The sequence below is a fragment of the Eretmochelys imbricata genome, chromosome 18 (genome assembly GCF_965152235.1).
Source record: "Eretmochelys imbricata isolate rEreImb1 chromosome 18, rEreImb1.hap1, whole genome shotgun sequence".
NCBI lineage: Eukaryota > Metazoa > Chordata > Testudines > Cheloniidae > Eretmochelys > Eretmochelys imbricata.
In genome coordinates this window covers 1,949,668-1,972,589 of record NC_135589.1, presented here as the reverse complement: position 1 = coordinate 1,972,589, position 22,922 = coordinate 1,949,668, and the positions used below count along the sequence as shown (strand labels likewise).

Here is a 22,922-nt window from a genome sequence, read left to right as displayed (position 1 = left end):
TCTTTCGTGCAAATGCAAACACTGTTGCTGAGAAGGACTGAGAGCAATTTCAAATTGTCCTCAGTGATCCATTAAGAAAAAAGCCACCGTTCTGCTCTCCTGTGTATTACAAATATACAAATAAACCTACTCTAACTATTTTCATGCCATTTCATTGGGTTAGGACAGGGGACCCCAACCTACAGGCCACCAGAGCATTTCATAAGGCCCACACCCTGCTTCAACACAATATACTAATGGCCAATACATTAGCGTTTTGTCATCATGTTTACATCATTTTAGTTTACACGAGTGTGTAAACAGACAATACTTTACATAGAAACAACCTAGCTAAATACATACGAAACAAGCAGAACTTCAAATATAAATCAATACAGATGCCTTGAAATCTGATTAAAATCTGTCAAATCTGTTTGGTCCACCCAAGGGTCGTGCTTAAGTTCCTGTGGCCCACCCGTATAATAAGGTTGGCCACCACTGGGTCAAGCTGTTAAGCAGCAGTTTTCAAATCAACATCTCAGTGCTTAAGGTACCAATCTCAGTGCTTCTGATACTGATCCCAGCCTTCCTGGGCCTCTTCCAGAGTCACAGCTGAGGTTGGGCCTGTGGGGTCGTTAGAGGAACCCCCATCGTGGGTGTCTACTGCCCTACAACTCTAGAAGAAGCAAATAACTTTATAAATTCATGATTTTAAGCATAATAAAAATCTGAAAATGAATTTCTCAACTTAAATCCATACAGTATCTTTTTGTAAGGAACATGTACTCACATCTTCAGCAAACCCTCAAATATCTGGGAGAGTTTAAATGAAGTTTCCCCATTAACAAGCGTTAAACTTCATGTTAGTTATTACATGTGGTGTCAGAGAGCAGGCACGACATGAACACTTTGAAACAGGCAGGGGAACTGCAGGAGCTGTGTTAACACAGATACTTCCTACCACTCCAGTTTGAAAGTGTTATTTGAAGTGACAAGTCGCAGTTACTTTCAAGTATAGATGATTTCAATGATGAAACCTTTAGTAAGGATTAGGCAACTCATGGATGTTAACACAGGATAAGTCTTCATTTAGGTCACAGGTGTTGCCTTTGGCAGGTTATCATGGTGACACATGAAGCTGTCATCTACACAATATCAAGCGTGCAGTTAAACTTTGCTGCTCCACAAGGCGACTGGAAAGAAGATGTAAGTAGTAGACCAAATGAGATAGTAGAGAGAGACTATTGAATAGGAAGAGAACAAAACCATCAGGATACCTGCAACAGGAAAGTAGCACAGAAAAGTAGGTCAGATACAATTGACAAGGTTAAACAAATGTAAATATGCATTTCACACACTTCCCCAAATCCCTGCCTTTCTGTCACTGAAAGATTTTCTAGCAGGTTTGAGCCTAAAAGATTCTTCTGTTCGCTGCTGGAAATAAGTCCTTTTAAGAAACACCAGACACAGGTTGTTTAGTATGATCTGGTCTTCTCTTGCACCTTTCACAGCATGTAACTCTGCGGCAAAAGGAGCCATTGCCACCACGTATAATGTACTTCATGATCTTAAAAGAGAAAATATATAATCCATGAAAGTACAAGCTGCCAGAGCTACTCTTCTATACACCAGCAAAAACTTACTGCCTTCAAGGAAGTTGTGTTAAAGACTGCGACAGCAAATAGAGAGAAGGGTACTGCTAGACGCAGATGCAATGCCATTCCCATCGCAGAGTCTCTGCTGTGCAGCATACAGCTACTAGTCAAAGTTCTAACACTTCAACGGTCTCTTGTCACACTGCCTTCCTGCAGCACCATGCACAGTGCAGCTGCCAGCCTGGTGAGTTAGTTTCGTGACCCCACCTTTGTATACACACAGTGCTGTGCTTCTACTGTTTCCATGCCATGCCTAGAAGTCTGACAAAATACTTTTCTGGCTGTTTCATGGCTCCATTTCAGGGTTCTATAAATGAATAAAAACATTAATAAAAAATGCAGTTGTCCAGTATGAGCTGCTGGGTATTTTACACCTTCCTCTGAAACATCTGGTACTGGCCATTCCCAGAGAAAGGAAACTGAGCTAGATGGACCATTGACAGGATCTGGCATGACACTTTCTCTGCTTCTGAATCATCTAGGTTTATTTCAGGGAGGAGGGAGCATGACCTAAGAGTTTGATCATAGCAATTGAAAGTTGAGAAACTGGTTCTATTCCTAATCCAAACATGGCCACTATGTGATCTTACACCAGTAACTTCTGTGCCTCTGCCTGTTTGCCAATCCCTAAACACTGAGAAAATGCTCTTCCCCATTTTGTAGTGTGTATTCACAATGTCTCTGGTGACAAGCACTATGGACATTCCATGTATTCTTATTTCTGCTTCTCTTAAAGAGGCACACACTGTATTCAGGCAAGTAAGAACCCCCTCATGTTTCAAACACATGTTGAAGAAGATATATATTTTAGGTTTACAGTACAAAAAAGAAATGTATATTTTCATACAGCTCCCAAGAACTCTTCACATTAGTTTACCCTTTCCAGCAGTTCAGCTGAAGGATGAAGTCAGAGAAGAGACTCGATAATGAAGGGCAAAAGCACTATGCCTTCACCCCTTGTGTGTGTGTTATAAGAAACAAATGAGAGCCAAGGTTTTGTGCTGGTTTGTTTTAAAAACTTACCCCCTGCATAGACCATCTTTTTCCAGAGCTGGGACTCCAGTACTTTGTCATGGGGATAGAAGCCCTGGTCAACCATGAACAGGATCATTATCATGGCCACAATCCGTAGAACCACAAGGTTGCCCCCTGTCAAGAGGTATGTGCCCGTCAGGAGGGAAGAAGCATAGGGACAGGGCAGGCCTCGGTACATGAAAGGGATTCCTACAAGAAAGAGGAAGGAATGGGTGACTTTTCCTTTTTAAATGGCCACAAAGCTATAAGACAGAGGATTCTGGGAAATAAAAGACAATGCTTGGTTCAGCCCTAAAAAGGGGACATGGACAGATTAACCAAAAATTTGAACAGTTCTTCCCCGGTTTTATTTGTAACACCTGAGATAAGAAAAATGAACACTTAAAAATCACGTTTCACCATTTACTGTGTGTATTTTTCGTTTCCCTCAGCTGGACATCACCAACGATTAGACAGGGGAACAGATTATCTGGGAGTTCTCACTGTGCCCATCACTCACCATCTCAACGCTAAGAAAATGGATCATAACCGAAAGGACTGCAACCAAAATAGGGTCGTGGGCTAATTTTCCCTCCCTCCTTCCCCTCGAGCAATCAGGACTATGTTTGTTTTCTTCTTTCCTCTCTTCTCCTCCCCAAGAGGTTTCCTCCCTCTTGCTTTCCTTTCTTCCACCTTCTCTTTCGTTGCTCTCTCACTCCAGCCATTGAAAGGGAAAATGCAGATGTTCACTGAGTCTTGGAGCACTGGGGAAACCCCAGATGACTGGAGGAAAGTCAATGTTGGGCCAGTTTTAAAAAGGGTTTAAACAGGCCGACCCAGGTAGTTATAGGCCTGTCTGCCAAACATCGACCCAAGAATTAAAAGGCGGCAACACAATTAACGAAAGTCAACATGGGCTTATGGAAAACAGACCCTGCCTCACTAAACGTGGTATCTTTTTGAGGAGAGTCCTTTTATCAACCAAATTCATAACCGTGCTACTGTAATTTCCTGAGACTTCTGTAAGGCAAGTGACTCGGTGCCACACCACATTTTAATTCAACAACTAGAACAGTATAAAGTGAACATGGCACACATTCAATGGACTAAACGGGCTAACACAGAGTCTCAACGTGTAACTGTAAATGGGGAGCCGTCACCAAGTTGGTGTGTTTCCACTGGGGTCCCTCAGGGATTGGTTCTTGGCCCTGCGCTATTTCACATTTCTATCAATAACCTGGGAGGAAACATAAAACCACCACTGATAAAGTTTGCAGATGACACAAACATTGGGCAAGTGGCAAATAATGAAGAGGACAGGGCACGGATACAGTTTGGAGAGTTTAATATGTTGTTAACAGCACAGATAGACACTAAAGTTGAAAGTCTCTAACATATACACAGCATCTCACCCACTCTCTCCCACAGAGGGCAAAACTATATCCTCTGAAAGAAAAACCTGCTGGAGTGGGACAGAGAAACCAGGAAACTCCACAAGGAGAACATGGTGGCCCCGAGGAGCCTGAACCCTTCCTACTGCTCCCCAGCCCCCAGGGGCTGACCTGCTCCCTCCTCCACAGCAGCAGAGATCCATCACTGGGGCCTCCCACACCTCCGAGCACTACCCCTCCCCCTACCTCTCCCCCCCGCCCCACACACACCTGCCACCACTTGCAGCAGAGGATATGAAATAAAACCAGTGAGAGTCCACACTGTTTAGAGCGGCCTCAGAAACTCACAGGGCATGGCTGCTTCTCAGCTACAGGAGTTCAGAAAGCAGGACCAGCACAATTCTCTCATTCCATTTCCTCCCAGCAGGAGGTGCTGCCCGGCCCCTGTTAGCAGAGACTAGAACAGAACTCCTACAACCAGGTGACCGACTTTCAGCCGCATTACACCCTACTTACACGCCCTTATGACTGGCTGTAGCCATGCTCCAGACCCACGCAGAGGAAGGGAGACCACGCACTTACCACTGGAGAAGAAACACAAGCGGGCAAAGACTGCGAGCACATAGACCATCGCCAGCAAGCCATCCAGGATCCCGTGAGCCTGCAGCAGCAGAGCTGTGGCCAGACCGAATGACGTGAAGTCAGCAAAGTCATCCAGCTTGGCACCTGCAGCGAGTGACAAGTAGCTGCTCAGGTTGCGTGGTCGCTGATCCCAGCACCACAAATGGCAGGAAGGGGCAAACAGATTTCCCAAACCCAGCAGTGCTCTTGGGGTGAGTTCAGCATCACCCACTAGGGAACTCCATGGGCTGGACACGACTAGCATCATCACCACCAACACAGCACGTCCCTTACAGAGACTAAAGGAGCTACAGCTGTGCCTTGCTCAGGACCGAGAAGTGTCTAGACAGGGAGATTTCTGACAGCAGGGGTCTCTTTAGTCCACCCAAGGCAGAATAAGAGCCAAGAGCTGGAAGTAGAAGCTAGTCACACTCAAGTGGAAATAAGGCCCAACTGTGTAACTGTCAAGATAACAAACCACTGGAAGAACAGGTAAGGGGCATGGTGAGGTTACTCTCTGGCTTGGGCTCCAGTGAGGCAGATGATGGCAGGAAAGATGTTCCAGCTTTGGCGAATGGGAAGAGTCAAGTTTTGACCTTTGATTTTACAAACCACTTGGAACAGTCAGCTAGGCACATTTTAAACTGCCCCCACTTTCTGGTGCAACTCCTTTCACCTCAAGAGAGGCCTGCCCTACTGGCTCCTTAGGGCCTCCCTCTGCCCTTCTGCCGAAGAGGAGGGTACTGAGCCTGGAGGATGCGGAGAGGAGACGGATCCTCTTGTCAAAGGGTTCATTTTTCCCCACGCTATTTCTGACCCATCCATGATCAAGTTCTACTTGATGAAGAAGGAGCTGAGTTAGGCATTCAGGCTTGGCACCTCCCAGGGTGAGAAGTTCAGTTTGCAAAGTGGATGAGTTTCTCCACTTTGAGAGCCCTCCTGTCCCCTCAAATGAGCCATATTGCTCCTCCTCGCCTTTCCTCAGCCCTTTCCGCACAGCCGTAGCGCAGCACTGAATTTGGCTTGTTGCACATTCAGTGCACGGTGAGATACACGATTTTCTCTCCCTCAAGGCTACTACGGGTGTGAAACGGCACCTAGGATCACCACCGCTCCCTCCCCTCCCCACACGCAACAGCCTTGGAAGGGCCGGTGGAGACGCTCGCTGGGGCGGTACTGTTCGTTTTCAATCAGCCCGGGAATGCTGGAGAAGTTCCAGAAGAAAGCTGGTGTGGTGCTGATACTTAGAAAGGGTAAGTGAGTTGACCCAGGTAATTACAGACCTGTCAGTCTGCTCACGGAGCGGCTGACACAGGACTCAATTAATACAGAATTAATAGTGGTGCTGGAAATTATTTTGTTAATACATTTATTGCGGTTTGCCCTGACTCAGCTGCCACACAAGCATTCTTTTATTAGTCCCAAAGGCCACTTGCTGTTGGTTACATCCAAAATACAGATGTAAACAGATAAACTCACAGTCAATATCCACCAACAATACAGTGATAAGCAAATAAGTGATAAGCCAAAACAACCAGATCAGGCCTGGGAGACACCTTCCCATGAAAGCACGACTCCAGAGAGGTAAGGAAAAGCTCGGACAAGGAACCCGTAGAAAACCCATGCTTTATATACACTAATGCATGAGGGATGTCATTGCGAATTACTGGACCTTCGCTAAAGTCAGCTGAAGCAGTTTATATTGCTTTGCCGTATTTTTCCCGAGCTACTGGTCTAAGCATTTCTAACCAATTATTTACTATGTCTGGGATCCAGTTAACACATTCTCTTTATTTCTGCTGCTTATCCTAACTCTTAAATAAGAAAACTCTAGTACTTCCAGGCCCAATACAAGTCTAACACGAACAATCCTTCATTCTCGTGATCTTTTTTTTTTTTTGGTCTCATGCTTCAGGCCTATCACGCATATTAAAATCCACACTCAATTTAAAACCATAGTTTAGTGGGGTCTAATGTGGGCTTATATTTCTATAGAAGGGTAATATAATCAATGCCAACCAACACGTGTAAATGGAAAGTATATCCTGTCTAACTCTCTCTTTTTTTGACGGGATTACAAGTTTGGTTGCCAAAGGTAACAGTGACTTAATATACTTAGACTTCTGCAAGGCATTTGACATGGAACTGCATGTTATATGCATTAAAAGCTGCCTAACTGATAGATCTGAAAATGTGATTGTAAGCAGCGGATCATCGAGCCGATGTGTTTGTAATGGGCTCCAACTCTTAGCCTGACGCTGTTTCACATTTTTAATCAGTGACCTGGAGGAAAACAAAATAATCACTAATTATGTTTGCAGAGGCCACAAAACTGGGGGAGTGGTAAATAATGAAGACAGGTCACTGATACAGAGTGATCTAGATCGCTTGGTAAACTGGGCTCAAGCAAACAATATGCATTTTAATGTGGCTAAATGTATCCATCTAGGAATAATGAATGTGGGCCATACTTTCAGGATGGGGGACTCTATCCTGGGAAGCAGTGGGGGTCATGGAGGATAATCAGCTGACCATGAGCTCCCAATGTGATACTGTGGCCAAAAAAGCTAATGTGATCCTGGGATGCATAAACTTTATTACTCCTGAGGACATTCTGCACCACAAAATAATAAATTCTGCACATAGTATTTTAAAATTCTGCAAAATTCTGAAAATTTTATTTGTCAAATAAATGTGGACACTCCAGATTGGCACTGGGAAGCACAGGCCACTGGCTGCACTGAGGTGGGAAATCACTGTGCGGCTCCCCACAGGATACGGACTCAGCAGTGAGGCTGCACCCAACCCTGACACAGAGCAAGCCAGGCCTATCCCAGAAACACCCCAGGGCCCTGCTCCTCCGTGCCAGGTATACCAGGTGCAGGCAGGCAGGCTCAGGAAGGCATGATCCAAGTGTGGAGGGGCCTAGTGTGGGGGGATCCAGGTGTGGGTTGAGATACTTCGGTGTATGGCAATCTGGGCGCGGGAGGGATCTGGATGCACAGTGGCTTGTTGGTGGTTTTTGGGTGCAACAGTAATGGGACTCCACAGGGGGATCCAGGTGAAGGTGGTTGAGGCTCGGCAGGGGGGTCTGGGTGTGGGGAGCTCAGTGGGAGGGTCCAGATGCTGGGGGAGTTCGGCTCAGTGGGGTCGGGATCCAGGTGCAGCTGGTTAGGGCTCAGTAGGGTGTGGATCCGGATGCAGGTGGCTCATTGGGGTGGTTTAGGTGCAGGGGGAGTGGGGCTCGTCGGGGGGGGGGGGGTTCTGTGTGTGTGGGTGGGAGGGGGGTGAGGCTCGGCAGGAGGGTCTGGGTATGAGGGGGTCTAGATGCACAGGGGTTGGGGGGATGGGGGAGCAGCTCCCTGTACAGTGATCTCTTCCCCTGCAGCTGAGGAGCAATAAGTGCAGGAAGGTGAGGGGGAGAAGGGGAAGGCCAGTTTGCAGAGCTTCCTACAGCCAGGGGAGAAGTCTGGGGGTGGGTCTGACACAGCCCCAGATGCTGTGCGGGGGAAAGAGGAAGTCCCATCCCCCCCAGCCCAGCCGGGACTAGCAGCTGAGCCCAGCACAGGGTGGGAGCAACCAGCCAGGTCTTCCCCAGTCCCATCCCCTGCCCCACAGTGAGTTACCGCTCTGCCAGCTGCCCTGGGCACCCGAAACATACTGCTGGGGAGGGTCGTATGACCGCTCTTGTGGCTTCCCTTTGCTTCCTCATCAGAAAGTCATTTTCTGTGGGGAAGAAAAGAAATCTGCAGGGGACATAAATTCTGTGCATGCACAGTGGCACAAAATTCCCCCAGGAGTAATAAACAGGGGATTCTGGAGTAGGAATAGAGGTTATTTTACCTGTGCATTTGGCACTGGTGTGACCGTTGCTGGCATCCTGGGTCCAGATCTGGTTCTCACAATTCAAGGAGGATGTTGGTAAATTAGAGCGGGTTCAAAGAAGAGCCACGAGAATGATTAAAGGATTTGAAAACCTGCCTTATAGTGATAGACTCAAGAAGCTCAATCTATTTAGCTTACCAAAGAGAAGGTTAAGGGGTGACTCGATCACAGTCTGTAAGTACCTACACAGGGCACAACTGCTTAATAATGGGTTCTTCAATCTAGCAGAGAAAGGGCTAACACGATTCAGTGGCTGGAAGTTGAAGCTAGACAAATTCAGACTGGATATTAGGTCTAAAATTTTAACAGTGCGGGTAATTAACTACTGCAACAATTTACCAAAGGTTGTGGTGGATTCTCTGTCGCTGAGAATTTTAAAATCAAGATTCAGCGTTTTTCTAAAATATCTGCTCTAGGAATTATTTTAGGTAACTTCTCTGGCCTGTGTAATATCGGAGGTCAGACCAGATGATCACAATGGTCCTGTCTGGCCTTGGAGCCTATTAATCTACAAAGAGTAGGTGTCCTTTGGCTTAAGAACTTTCCTGCTTACTTCAGCTGAGGACTGTCAAAGGCATAACCTGTTTCCCTGCCCTGGCACAAACCCACCCGCACCTGAGGACAAGTCAGAGTCCCACACTCCCAAGATTACCAGGTACTGGAGGCAGCCACCATTTACAATTAATCCTGCCAATTCAGATAGTTGGACAGAGCCAACACTAACCAAGTACTGGCTAAGAGAAAGGCAGTCCTCTGCTTCCCCCACTTCCTGTACTTGCCAAGCTTCCAGTGGAGGCTCCCCATTGACTTGTGCAAGTGTCTTGGTGCACAGCACAGTCAGAAGTACACCAAACCCTAAAACATGAGACACCAGAATTGGTGCCACCACAAGATGGGTTTGAGTCAATGGGGAAGGACAGGGCATAAATAGCACCAGCACAGTCTAGAGTTATGGGAGACAGGAGGTGCTGCAGGAAAGGAGGAAGAGGAATTGGTCTGGAGAAGGTAATTAAGAGAGCTTCTGTTCTTGCTCTTTCATAACACCAGAACAAGGGACCATTCAATAACATTGAAATGTGACAAATTCAAAACTGATAAAAGAAAATCCTTTACACAGTGGGCCTCATTTACACAGTGAGTCTGTGAAACTCATTGCTAGGCTGTTGTTGAGGCCAAGAAGTTGGTAACATTCAACAAGGGATCGAGAACAAGAATATTCAGCATTACAATAACTAATGCTAACAAAAGAAATTTTGGAAGGGAGGGATATAAAACTGGATGCTGCAGGGCTTAGCCTGATCTCTGATTATATGGGGTTAGAACAAGACATTCACATGGGGGTTCAATTAGCCCACATCTGCCAGCCAAGAGGGTTCGTGCACCTTCCTGTGGCATCTGGTTCTGGGGCTGGGCATGTCAGGGGCAGAATACAGGACTAGAAGGACCAGGGGTCTGAGCTGGTATGGTGTCTTCCTATGTTTCTGCTTTCCTCCCCTGAAAGAGTACTAGGACAGAGGTCTGGGTTTTTTTATTGTAAGTTTAAAGCTCTGGATACTCTACTCCCCCGAGCAGATACTTTTACTTCATTCGTCTTGGGGGCCAAAATTATTATTAGTAGCAATTATTTGTTCTGTAAGACACAAAAGACTTTTACTGCACTAGACAGTTAAACCCAGCCCCAAAGAGAGTTACTGTCTGCAAGAGAAGAGGAGTTCAAGCTCTGTTTTTAGGACTCGGTCTTCGTTTTCCCTGAAGACCCTTTCTTTTAAAATTGGCACCTTCTTCTATGCTCCCTGGGTGTATCAAAGCCTCATCTGCCAACTTCACTGACTAAAATAAGTGTAGTTGTTTTCATTCCCATTGGCCCTGGAGAGCCAAGCTACAGCAGAGGGAGCAGGAGTCGGTTCTGGCCTGCGTATCGTCAGAACTGTTGACTCCCTGAGCCTTATGGAACAACCTAGCTTGACTCCTGGTTCCCAAGGGCACCTGGCAGGGCTGCCAGTTAGAAAAATGCTGCTTATAAACCAAGCACACCTGATCTAGAGTCGCTGAGAGACAACAAACCTGGAGAGCACCACAACGCCTTTTTCCCAGGAAACCAGTGAGCCAGTGGGGCCGGAGGCCGAGTTGCTCAGATGGAGGCAGTGTCCACAGCTCAACCCTACGCATGCTGCTCTACTCCCAAACATGGACTTACCTGGCTACACGCACAGTACAATCCTACATGGGGCACAGAGAGTCCATCATAGAGAAACAACCTGGGCATGTCCAGGGGCCTGGCTGTATAGTCCTTGCACTCCCAAGGCCCAATTCGGTGTTGCCCTGGGGCAATCATTCACACCAGTTCAACACAGGTGTTAAATGCCACCATTCAGATTTGGGAGCGGGAGTTTATACTCACTTTGCACTTGTGTAAAAGACTCCCCCAAGTGCAGGGCAATGGCGAATCTGATCCCAGTGACTGCAGTGGAGGCTTTGGGTGGGTTAAAAATGTAGCACTGGACTCCAGATCCCTACCCATCTCATGAACTTATCTTTTGAATACTATATTTAGCCCTCTGCCTTTGCAAGGCTGATTCTGTATTCACATACTCCTGTGGTACAGCAGGCCTGGAAAACCTAGAACCATACCATATAACTCTCTTCGCGCTGGTCTGAAGGATAACAGATGAAGGCGGACTGCACTGGAAATTTGGATCTAATATACAATTTCTCTCCTCTGCCTCCAAACAGACTCTTCCATTAGCATGCTGCAGGAGTTGACGTAGAGCAATCACTATGGCCCAAATAGTTGGGTGGGAAAAAAAACAGGTGGCAATAGAAAACTAAGGGAGGTTTCTCTCAGTTTCCCCATCAGATCATTTATTGGCGATACAGGGAAGTTGCCTCCCTGCAGAATTAGAAGGGTTTTAAACCCACCCATCGGCAAGACTCACCACTCCAGAGTTTCACATGGATCTTGGGCCAAGCCAGAAACAAGGGCTCTTTGCAGTCAATCTGATGGTGGAAGATGAATGGAGAGCACCCATCCACATATGTGGATCCCCACTGGAAGTGGAGTCAAGGGGAAGAGTGCAGCAGAAGTCTCCATTCCACAGCCTCTGGACAGGAATGCAGTATGTTTCCTCTCTCTGTCCAGACGCCAGGGTCAAGGCCTGTTATTTTCCCCTCCCACACGGAATTTGCTCCCCACCTGTGTTTTCCATACCGACAGCTCAAACTGATATGGTTGTTTTAGTGATTCATAACGGCCTGTCTGCAATGCCATCATTTACGAGAACGACTGGAGAAACTGCTGCTGCTGATTGACTACCAGGAGAGGCACCATGTTAATGGCTATTGAGTTTTGGTGTTTCAATTTGCAACAAGGAAGGCTAGAATTAAAAAAGGATATAATCTGAAATCCTCTGGATTCTAACACGTTCCAGGCAAACTGGGGACTAACTGCGATTCTGAAGAATGCTTTTAAAGCACAGAATCCTGACCGAAATCTCAGAAATTCTACAGACAAACGACCCTACGTTTAGCAAGAAGCCCCCAGCACCAACGTGTGTAACGATTACCTGGCACAACAGTCTCTGTGCTTGAAAACCCACCTGTCTGGGAGTGCAGTGATGGGGTAGCAATACAGCCCGTGGGCTAATTTTATCCCTAGGGTGCAATTTATCCTGCCCGACAGGGATGAGTGGACCTGTTATGTCTCGTTTGTTCATTAAGTAGATTGGACACTGCCTGTCTCACAGCCTGAGCAACAGGCCTCGTATTCAGAGCTTCTAAAGGACGACAAGATGGAACTCACCCAGGGCTGAGCAAGCATTCAATTGCCTAGCAACCGCTCCGTCAGCTAGGTCAAGCAGGAACCCGATCAGGAGCAGCCAGCAAGCACAGTGGTATTGCCTAGAGGACAAGAGCAAGGGAAGGACATTAGGGTCTCCATGACTACGTCAGGTTCGGAGGTTTATAACAGGCAACAAGAGCAGGGTTGCTGGGAGACAGCCTGTGAAGCTGGAATGCGCATGGCTCTGCATCAGTGCAGGAGACTGAAGTCAGAGCTCACGCCCAGATCTTCTGATACACGCTGCCTTTCCCACCTCCCAAGCAGTAGCTCTCCCAGGGGCCTGCCCGCACCTTCTGCTGCCTTGTTCACACAGGCTCTCCGGAAGGGGAGGAGCAAATTCCACTCTGTGATGTGGGGGAGACAAGAGTCCTGTTCCGTACACATGCCACTTGCTCAGCCTTGGAAGAAGGGGACGTCCTTGACCTTGACCACAGGCAGGGGCTGATAGGCTTCAATAGGGAAGCATTAGAGGATAATCACACAGGAGAGGAGGAGGGCAGTCAGCAGTGTGTCCGGGATGGCATGGCCTTGACTGAACCAGATTAAAGTGCGTAAGAGCTTCCCAGGGAGATCAAGCAGCCAAAACAGATTTGGCAGGGGAGCGTTGCAAGATGCCTTAGCATGGGGGCAATCATTTTTGCAGCGCAAAATAAGTCCCTCCCCAGCTCTTCACTCTCCTGCTGATGTCCCCCCAGCGTGCCTATGGATCTCCTGCATTGTCCTTCCAAGGGCCCCTCTGTTTTTGTTCAAGTTGTGTCTCTGTCCCTCCCAGGTGTAAATGGAGGACAGAATTTGGTCCAACTTAGTAACAGGATACTGACTAGCAGTACAGTGCTGCGACTTCCTGGGCTCTGGGAGTTACTGTAACATCTGGCCAAGGCATCACTCATGGGTGGCGAGAACAACAGACTCAGCCTCCCCTCGTGCAGCCACTGCTGCCGGACCCCTGTTGTGGGTTTGGTGGGGGAAATTTTTGCTTTTTATTATGCCCCATGCAGGTTCTGGGGTGGCTGAGGCAGTGGAATGTGCTACTCAGCTTCCTGGGTTCATCAGTAACTCGCTAGACTCCAGGGAGATGAACCCAGGAAGCTGAGTAAGACATACCACCTCTCAGCCGCCCCAGAACCTGCATGGGGCATAGCAAAATCTCAGGTTCTTCTTCTGGAAGAGAGACGACAACAGCTTTTGAATTTTCCCATGGGGAGGCTTGGGGTCTGCAGAGGGGAGGTGTGGTCGCGGTGGCTCTGGCCAGCCCAGGGCTCCTCTAAGCAGGTTGGGGCCCCCCCCCCTCAGGGCTCCGGCTGGCACGGTGCTCCTTTGGCAGTGGGGGGGGGCAGGGTGGTTTCAGGGCTCTGGTGGCGGAGGGGAGCAAGGGGAAGGGGTGGAGTCGGGCTCCACTCGCCCCTCATGGCTTCGCTGCTTTCATAAGCGCCGCATTTATTCATTCCTGTGCACCAGGCACATCCCTTAGGCTGCTGAGGTACGATCTCCATTTGGTTGCTGTGGTACAAGGTGGTATCCAAACGGCAACAGAATCCCTGCCCTTCAAGGAGTATCTGTTCATCTGTCATCCCCATCTAGCTAATTTGTTGTGTTCACTTCACCTTGAGGGAGAAAGGGTGAGCGTCTCTCGTCCAAACAGAGCTAATACATTTCCCTGCAGGCATTCGATGATCGCAGAGGTTCCTAAATATGATTCATGAAAAGGGCCTTACCAAATTCACAGCCATGAAAAACATGTCATGCACCATGAAATCTGGTCTCCCCTGTGAAATCTTGCTATTGTAGGGGGGTCACGGTATTGCCACCCTTTCTTCTGCGCTGCCTTCAGACCTGGGCGGATGGAGAGTGGTGGCTGCTCGCCGGCACCCAGCTCTGAAGGCAGCACAACAGAAGGGAACCGTCCTTACTTCTGTTGGCAGCAGCGCTACCTTCAAAGCGGGGTGCCCGGCCCCCAGCTACTGCTCTCATGCCCCCGCTACAATAGTCTTGAGACCCTCTTTTGGGTCAGGACCTCCTGTTTGAGAAATGCTGACGTCTGAAGACATCTGCAAAATTTGCTATTTATGCCATGACCAACTCGTGAAAAATTTGTGATTTCTCCATGATTTAAGTAGACCTCTATTCATAAATGGGATATTTGGGTGCAAACCCCAAATTGTGTGGTTTAATACCACTTAGAAACTACAGTAATAGGTGTTATAGAAATATCCAAAATAGGTACTGGGTTGTCCTATTATGTTCTCTCTTGCACAATTTTTGTTTGCCCCATGGATCAAAATGTTTGTATTGTAATTTCATAGTTTTCACTACACTGCATACCATGAACTCCTGGCCCTTTGCACTGCCAGCCAGGATAGAACTCAGCTCCTCCAGTTATGAAAGCAGAATCTCCTCCCACCTGAGCTAAGTGTTGAATAATAAATGTTCCTTTTGATTTTATAGACTAAGTTTTTTGTTTAAAAAACACCCAAACCTAAATTTGGGGGCTCTATTGCTTGACATCTCCCTTCCCCCCTCACTTTAATATTAACAGGTTTCAGAGTAACAGCCGTGTTAGTCTGTATTCGCAAAAAGAAAAGGAGTACTTGTGGCACCTTAGAGACTAACCAATTTATTTGAGCACGAGCTTTCGTGAGCTACAGCTCACTTCATCGGGTGCGCTACAGCTCACTTCATCGGATGCATCCGATGAAGTGCGCTGTAGCTCACGAAAGCTCATGCTCAAATAAATTGGTTAGTCTCTAAGGTGCCACAAGTCCTCCTTTTCTTTTTAATATTAACATAAATCGTGCATTAGGGAGCCATCTGTGTTACCACAACAGAGTCATGTACACCACGATCAGATCTGTAGTGTGGACAGGAGCTAGCCGTATTGTAACCACGTCACATAACGAAGCTAAAGCCTGGCATGTGACCAAGGCTCAATTACAGAGCTTTACTCTAGTCAGTGGAACTATGCCAATTTACACTATGGGGGACTGTGACGAAGTGGGACTGTTCTTAATGTTTCCTCTGAATAGTGTGGGGGTGCCTCAGTTTCTCCTAGGCAGTTCTTAAGTATCTAGGTGGTGGGATAAGGGTGTATGATCATTGCAGAGCCCTAGAGGGCAGGTGTGTGCAGGGATCTGGACACAGAGAATGGCCGACACCCTGTTTCCTGGCAACTGATGGTCTGGGCCCTTCCCCCCTGCAAGGTGAGAGCTAAAGGGTTGGAAAACAAAGGAATCAGGTGACCTCCTGGCCCGGGAAATGGACAAAGCCCAGAGGAGGAGGGGCTGGAGGGAGTTTCAGTTGGGGGCTGGCTGGGACATGGAGTGAAGGGCAGACGTGGTTGTCTGGCTCACTGCCCCCCAAAATGGACCCAGCTGAGGGGTCCTGTTCTCTGCACCTGCAAGCTCTGTTTTAGACCATGTTCCTGTCATCTAATAAACCTCTGTTTTACTGGCTGGCTGAGAGTCACGTCTGACTGCGAAGTTGGGGTGCAGGACCCTCTGGCTTCCCCAGGAGCCCGCCTGAGTGGACTCGCTTTGGGAAGCGCACAGAGGGGCAGAGGATGCTGAATGCTCCGAGGTCAGACCCAGGAAGGTGGAAGCTGTGTGTCCTGCAGACAGGCTGCTCACAGGAAGGCAACTGCCCCAGAGTCCTGACTGGCTTCATGGGGAGCAGTTCCAGAGCATCGTCCAGGGACTCCGTGACAGGGACTAAGAAACCAGCCCTTTTACTGAGCTGTAACCAAGCCTCCAACTCTGTTTTTGTAGCTGCAGACAGGCTTAAAGTGAAGCTAAGGAGAGCAACAACTGCACACTAGACTGCCACGTTGGCTCTGCTCCAGGAAAGTGTCTCCCTGGGATTCCCCCTCCTGAACGAAACAGCACACAAGTGATATCACATGGAAATAACTCTTAGGCCATGCAGTGCTATTTGTTGTTTTATCAAAGAACATTTCAAATGTTTGCCTGGAGGGCAAAAGTCTGGGATGACCACCTCTTTCCTTTTTATTCTATTTTATGAGCAGACACGATTCCCTGTTTGACAAGCCCCGATGAGATTTCAGACCCCGAGTCAGCAGTCTGAACTGAGGCAGATCTCTACAGTGATGTCAACAGGAGCTGTATCTGAGTAGGGCTGCTGGACTGGGTAGTCAATTCTGGATGCACCATATAAATTAACAAGTTCAAGGAATATTTTTAGCTGGGTATCCTTACAGGACAATGTATAAGTAAAGGCCCCTTTGGCATCCTGCAGAAATTGATGGAAATTCCCACTCATACGGGAGGAAGACAACCTTGAATATATTCCCCTGTGCCTGTTTAACTCTCTTCAAACACTTCGCTGTTTTGTTACCTCGTCAGGTCTCTTTTCTTTCCTACCTACCGTGTTGCTTACTGAGCCTAGAGGAGATACTTTGGCAGCACACTGGTAATGCAGTGCAGAGAAATTTTACGGTACATAGGCCAATTCTTATCCTGATTTACAGTCCAGGCATTCCACTGAAGTCCACAAGGGGGCAGAGGGTATAAATCATGGCAGGACATAGCACAGAAATACCTTGTGGCAACAGCCACCCCTCACCAGCTCCGATAGCCGTCACCTTGGAGATGTCAGGGGACATCAGCGCAACCTGGTCACCTTGGGCCACGCCCACACGAGGACAAAATGTCACGTTTTGAAATGCACACCTGTTAGCAAATGGTTTGTCTACACAGCACCGCAGTGCAGCTACGGGGGTACGAACTGCAGAGCTCACCAGAGCGGCTCTTTAGCTGCCCCCTGCGCACGCTGTGGGTGTGAACTAAAAGGTTCCTAGTTCACATTAACACAGTCCTGGTGGAAAGACTGAATTCACGTGCACTCGGTCCTTTTTGGTTTGCAGCAGGAGTGTCCACAGGGCAGTTAGTGTGCAGATCTTTGGTGCACTCTGCCATTCACACCCCTGTAGTCTTTTCAAACGTAAAGATGGCCTTACCGGCCCAGACCCTTCCCCCAGTGCGGCAAACAGAAGTTTTGCCATTGATTATAATGCGGATTCCCTGTCCCTCCCTCCACCCCTGCCAATTATGCAGTCCTTCCCATGAAATCACGACACTGTGTGAAGCCCCAGACCCAGACATACCCATTTAGACTGCAGAGGATGGAAGACAGACCCATGATCAGGTTAGCCACAGAGAGGGCATTGGCGACATTCTTGCGGACAAACTCCAGAGCCTGGGCTCGGCCTGCTTGCTCACTCAGGAACAGCTTCTTAAAGTGGTGAAATATACCTGGAACCCAGCAGGGGGAGAAAGAGTCAGGACGAGAAGACCTTTGCGGCTGCCTTTCAAAAGGAAATTATTTAAGCACAGATCCTTGAAGAACAGGAGAGGCCCAATGGATCAGCGTTGAGTCTATAGTTAAATTCCCCAAGTATCTGTGAATCGCGTCTAGGGTCAAGCTGAGGGAGTCTTAGAGAAGGCTGATTTTATTGTGTGAACATGGAGCTAGGTTTCTTATAGGGATCCTATTGCAATGTGTCCTGGGACACAGAACAGCTGTTACAAGGGGACAGGAGCTTCTTGGCCTTATAGGTTTTTTTCCTTAAATAAAAGTAAAGCCAATAAAACACTAAATACCAATCGCAGCCCAGTTTGGATTTTAAAGAACTGATGCAAAAGTGGTGGAACAGGGACAAGGACTAGTGCCCCGCAACTCCAATGCTCTATATTTAGATCCTTCCTTCAAAAAAGTTTGTTTTGGGACGGCCTTACAAAGAGGGGAGTTTTCCGGCTATTGGTGTGTAAATTAGTACCTGACTCCTCTTCTTCGTGGGGAGACCCGAGACAGCCAGCAGTTCCTCTGCCATTAAAGGGGTCAGCACTCATCTTGGTGCTTCCTTTGGCAGCTGTCAGTGCTAAAGTGCCAGCCTGGCTGTAGCCCTTCTGCCCCACATCATGAGACGATTAACATGAGATTAGCTCCCAGAGGTGTTTTTTAAAAACCATACATGCTGCCCAGAGTATTTTCATGCACTTTCAAGCCTTATAGTTTCACACCTGCCTAACTTCTAGTCACTGCATGTCCTCACTCAGCTCAGCTTCACTCACTTGCGATGATCTGGCCAGTTGCAGCCTTTGCATTCTTATATATGCACACCTGTATATATTCATTGGGATAGATGCCTTTTGCTTTCCTCTGTCCTTTTAGCCCCCCTCCCCTGAATAGCATGTTACAGAGGGGAGGAAAGACTGCAACATTAAGATGTCATCTCAGGTAGTAGCCCAGAAGAATTGCTACCTCTGTAGACTTTTTATTCATAGGAAGGGGACATTCCTGTGCAGGGGGCTAGCACAAAGCCTACGCACCACTGAAGTCATCAAAATTGGGTTTAAATGGAGCATAGGGCTTGTGCTGGCCGAAAGTGATGGGAGTTTATGCACGTTAGTTTTGCAAGACATTTGGGGGGGGGGGGGGACCACATCAGTTGAGTTCTAAACCACCGCAGCCATAGATAACATCACAAATGAGCAATTCACTCTTCAGATGTTCAGCCCAGCTGCCCCAGTGGCTTTCATTCACCCCATTCTATAACCATGTGCCACAATTATACAATTGAATATGCATTTTTTTAAAAAGCTTATCAGAAAATTCTTAAAGCTGTTTCTATTTTACTCCCCCACACCCAACCACTAAAAGAAACATTTTTACTTAGGAAAAAAACCAAAAACCAAAACTTACAATAAAACCAACCCCACGTTTTAAGCTCTATTTATCTTATATACCTATAGGGCTACTCTTTAGAGAAAAAGGTTAAGGGTCATGTCCTACTAGTGTGTTTTGCACCCTGCCCTTGACGTGTTTCCAAAGCCAGGCAAGTTCATGAGATTCTTCATCTGAAAGAAAACAGCATGTCAGAGCAAAAGCCATCAATGTGAAACGAGTCAGATTGGTGTATACGGCTTTACCGCCCTCCCTTCAAGCCCTCCCAAGGCTCATACTGGGACAATACAGTAAAAGCCAGTAACGTGTAAGACACATCTTTATTAAAGTTTCACTAGCACTTGCTCTCGTGAAAACAAGTTTCCCACGAGGCAGCCATTGGGCCCCCATTTGGAGGTACCATCTGCAGTCAGGCTTATTCTTTTTAAACTTCAGCGGCCTGCTCACTTGCTTGATCTTTGTACAAAAGCACAAGTTAGTTTTTAAAAAATAACTGTTAAACATCCCATCAAAACTGTAAAGCTGTGTCCATTCTAGGCAAAGTCAGAGGAACCGAGGGAACTAGTCCATTTAAACCTAATACTTGAGCAGATAAAACATGCACCTGGAGGACTACGAAGTCTATTTACCCCACATTAGAAACAACCCCATTTAGATTAACATAAAACACAGCAAAAAATTGGTTAGAAGAGGCACCATTTACATCAGTGTGTGCATTTGAAATGTTTGATTGACTAAAACCAAACTGATTGTCAAAGTAATGCTCACGAATCACTGAAATGAGATACCTACTAACAGATCTCCCAAGGTAAAAATGTTTCCTGTACTTAGGGCTTGTGGGGAGCAGTCAATTACATCCAAATTTTCAAATGAACTTCCTGAAAAATATTCTGTAAGAAATGAAATGTAAAGGACAGATTCTTTTGTAACCATCAAAAGCTGAACAGCTGGGCTGTTGGTTCATTTAGCATCTGTTCCATTTTTGTAGGCTGTGTTCTTTTACCACAAGCTAAGAGAAATGTCAAAGGTTACAGACACCATGGAAAGAGAGGCAAGTAACATACAAGAAATCGAGGTGATTCCATATGAATTAAATGCATGTCTATTTGTAGATTTGGGACCAAATTTGCCACCTCACTTTGGCTGCTCTGTACTGTTACAATGATTAAAAGCAGCAATAAACCAGTCTTCAACAACCATTTAAACCAAGTTTGCAGCCACCTAGCTCCTTTATGCTGCAAACTTGGTTTAAATGGTTGTTGAAGACTGTGATGTGGTGATGCAAAATGTACTGGTGATACTGGCTCATTATATTTGCAGGGATAAGGCTGTTTACAAGATTACACCCGTGCACTCCCACACAATTCAGTAGATACAACCAAGGGAAGAGTCTTGTCTCTCTATCTCAAGTGCTTTTTTAATTGTGCTGCTGGTTGGAGATTGGGAACAGCAATAAAGAAATAACATTTTTAAATAGATTATAATTGCACTTTAACTTTTCATCTCAGTAATGTAAAGACTCCAATATCACTGTTTATCAAAGAAATAGAAGGCCGCCTATATGCACAAAAAAAAAAAAACCAAAAAACCACAAAACGGCAGGGAAGGGCAGGAACAAAAGAAAAAAATGCCCCTGCCCTAACTTGTCCACCTTTGTGCAACTATGGGAACTGAAAACAGCAGCCAATGGTAAGAAGCCAGTTTCAATCATTTTATTCAATCGCTCATTTTCTTCTCTGGAGCAAAATTCATCCCTTTGTAACACCATTGACTTTAATGGGTTTGTACTAGGCTTGAATGTAGTTTTGTATGTTACAAGTGACTTGGCATCAGATCTTGTATTGGGCATTCCATTGAAAACTGGGGCTCTGGGTTTTCAGCAACTGAAACTAAGCCTGGGGCAGAAGACCCACTTGCAAGGGCCTATGTACCATTTAAATCCCATTTAACTCTTGAAAATAGGGTTTATGTAGGACTTAAGAACACCAGAGTGCCTTGCAAGCGACCCTCCATACAGGGTGGGTCTCACCCAGAGTGAAAGACTGAGCCTTCTATTCTGAGACCCACTCATTCCAGCCTGCAGAGTGTTTTCCTGGGTTACACACATTCCGCTTTGTACCAGTTTGCTTTGTTTTATGTTAATTCACCTGCATTCTATATATTCCAGCAGGAACCTTTAGCACCGGAACTTCGTTTCCTCTCTCAATTAGAAGGGAACTTGTTCTCCTTCTCTATTGCAAGGACAGTGCAGACATGTTGTAGAGAGAGTTGCAAAATATCTTGACCTTTCCCTACCTGGATTTGGGGTCTACCCAAGATGAAATTTTTGTCTTCCCTATGTAATTTTGCAGAAGAACCTCAGATGATCCTTGGAGGATTCCTGTTCAGGTACAGACCCAGCCAGATCCTGTTTAGCAACATACTCTGGAGGCACAATGGCAAGATGGGCATAATATAGTGCATGTTTTATGTGCTAAAATAGTATTTTAAGTGAACAGCTCTCTTCATTCATATCCCAAAACACCAGTTAACAGCTCCTTAGTTTGGTGCAATAAGTGGACATCACAATTCATACTATACCTCTCAAATGGAACACATCTGTGATGTTTAAAGACAAAAAAAAGACTTCTTTGCCTATAAATTATTTCATCATCAGGTACTATTCCCTCTGCCTTTGAATGCCTAGTGTATTGAACACTGAGCAGTCACACACACCCCTGCCCCTACTCAATAATCACCACCCACCTGATTTTATTTGTTGCTTTTGTTGGAATTCAGCAACTAACATGCAGCCAAATGCAACAGATGCAACATTAACAAGAGACCCTCACAGTGTATTAAATTTAAAAATCTAACCACGGATATTCAGTTTTACTCCTTCAGCTTTTCCAGCTGAATTAAACAAAATACTTAAATCTATTTAAGGAACAACCCCTGATAGGACACCTGTTCTCACCCCATACCAAATGGACCTTTCCCCATCTCTATGATTTTCTGTCACAGTTGAGAGGTAGGCCGAAAATTATTGCAAATGTCATGAAAGTGTTTTGTCTTCAGACACACAGGTGGATCTGGCTCATGCTAGAAAATTCCCAGAATGAGCCTTGCAAGTGTCTTTTCCTTAGATGCCAATACCGTTACAAGTCCAAAATTTAGAAATATCCAAGATCTCTGCTGGGATTTTTTTTTCATTATTATGATTTGATGTACAACAGCTGTTCTCCCACATTATGAGCTTCTTCAGAAGAAACAGAACCTCTGAACTGAATCTGCCAGGCAGCGGCTTGCTGGTTTTTTTTTTATTCTACCACTGATACTGGCTCAAGTTTTATTTATTATGAAACAGTTATTTTCACAGGGAGCATACAACAGGGTCTTGACTGAGTGTTAACAGAAACCTACCAAAGGCCTAGAGGCCTGATTTTCCCCTCACGCACACTGGTACAAACCCAGAGTAACTCACTAATGTCAGCGGAGCTACATCAGCATACAGAGGAGGTGAGACTCATGCCCTGTGCAGTCCTTCACGTCCATGCAACGTGGGTATAAATAAATCCCCCACGCCAGATGTCTTCATTCATTTACACTCATTTAGGGCCTGATATTGCATTCCCTACTCAGGCAAGCTCCAACTGACTTTAATGAAGCTTTGCAGAAGAAAGCCCTGAAGGATCCAGCCTTTGCACACTAACCCTGGCTAACTCTTGGGATCAATGTCACCCCAATCCCAAGGGGGCCTGTATAAACTCCAGTACACCACTAGACCCATAACAAGGGGCCTTGTTTAGGCCCTCTGCACTAGGATGACTTTCATTCTTTATAACCTCATTCTTACAAGATAAG

At 46.5% G+C, this 22,922-nt stretch overlaps 1 protein-coding gene across 1 annotated transcript; it reads right to left on the bottom strand.

Moving 5' to 3' along the window:
* Positions 1-1,146: 1,146 nt before the first annotated feature.
* On the bottom strand, positions 1,147-18,244 carry TMEM269 (transmembrane protein 269). Its single transcript, XM_077837563.1, has 6 exons — positions 18,172-18,244; positions 17,500-17,647; positions 12,345-12,442; positions 4,622-4,765; positions 2,658-2,858; positions 1,147-1,256 (listed from the first exon to the last, which is right to left on the bottom strand). The coding sequence occupies exons 1-6, from the start codon at positions 18,242-18,244 to the stop codon at positions 1,147-1,149; spliced, it is 774 nt and encodes a 257-aa protein (XP_077693689.1).
* Between the last annotated feature and the right edge of the window lie 4,678 nt (positions 18,245-22,922).

Coding starts and splice junctions, on each gene's coding strand:
- TMEM269 (XM_077837563.1), bottom strand. CDS start 18,244: ATGAGTGCTGACCCCTTTAATGGCAGAGGAACTGCTGGCTGTCTCGGG. Junction 17,648..18,171: donor CCACGAAGAAGAGGAGTCAG/GTACTAATTTAC, acceptor GCTGGGTTCCAG/GTATATTTCACCACTTTAAG. Junction 2,859..4,621: donor CTTGTGTTTCTTCTCCAGTG/GTAAGTGCGTGG, acceptor TCTTTCTTGTAG/GAATCCCTTTCATGTACCGA.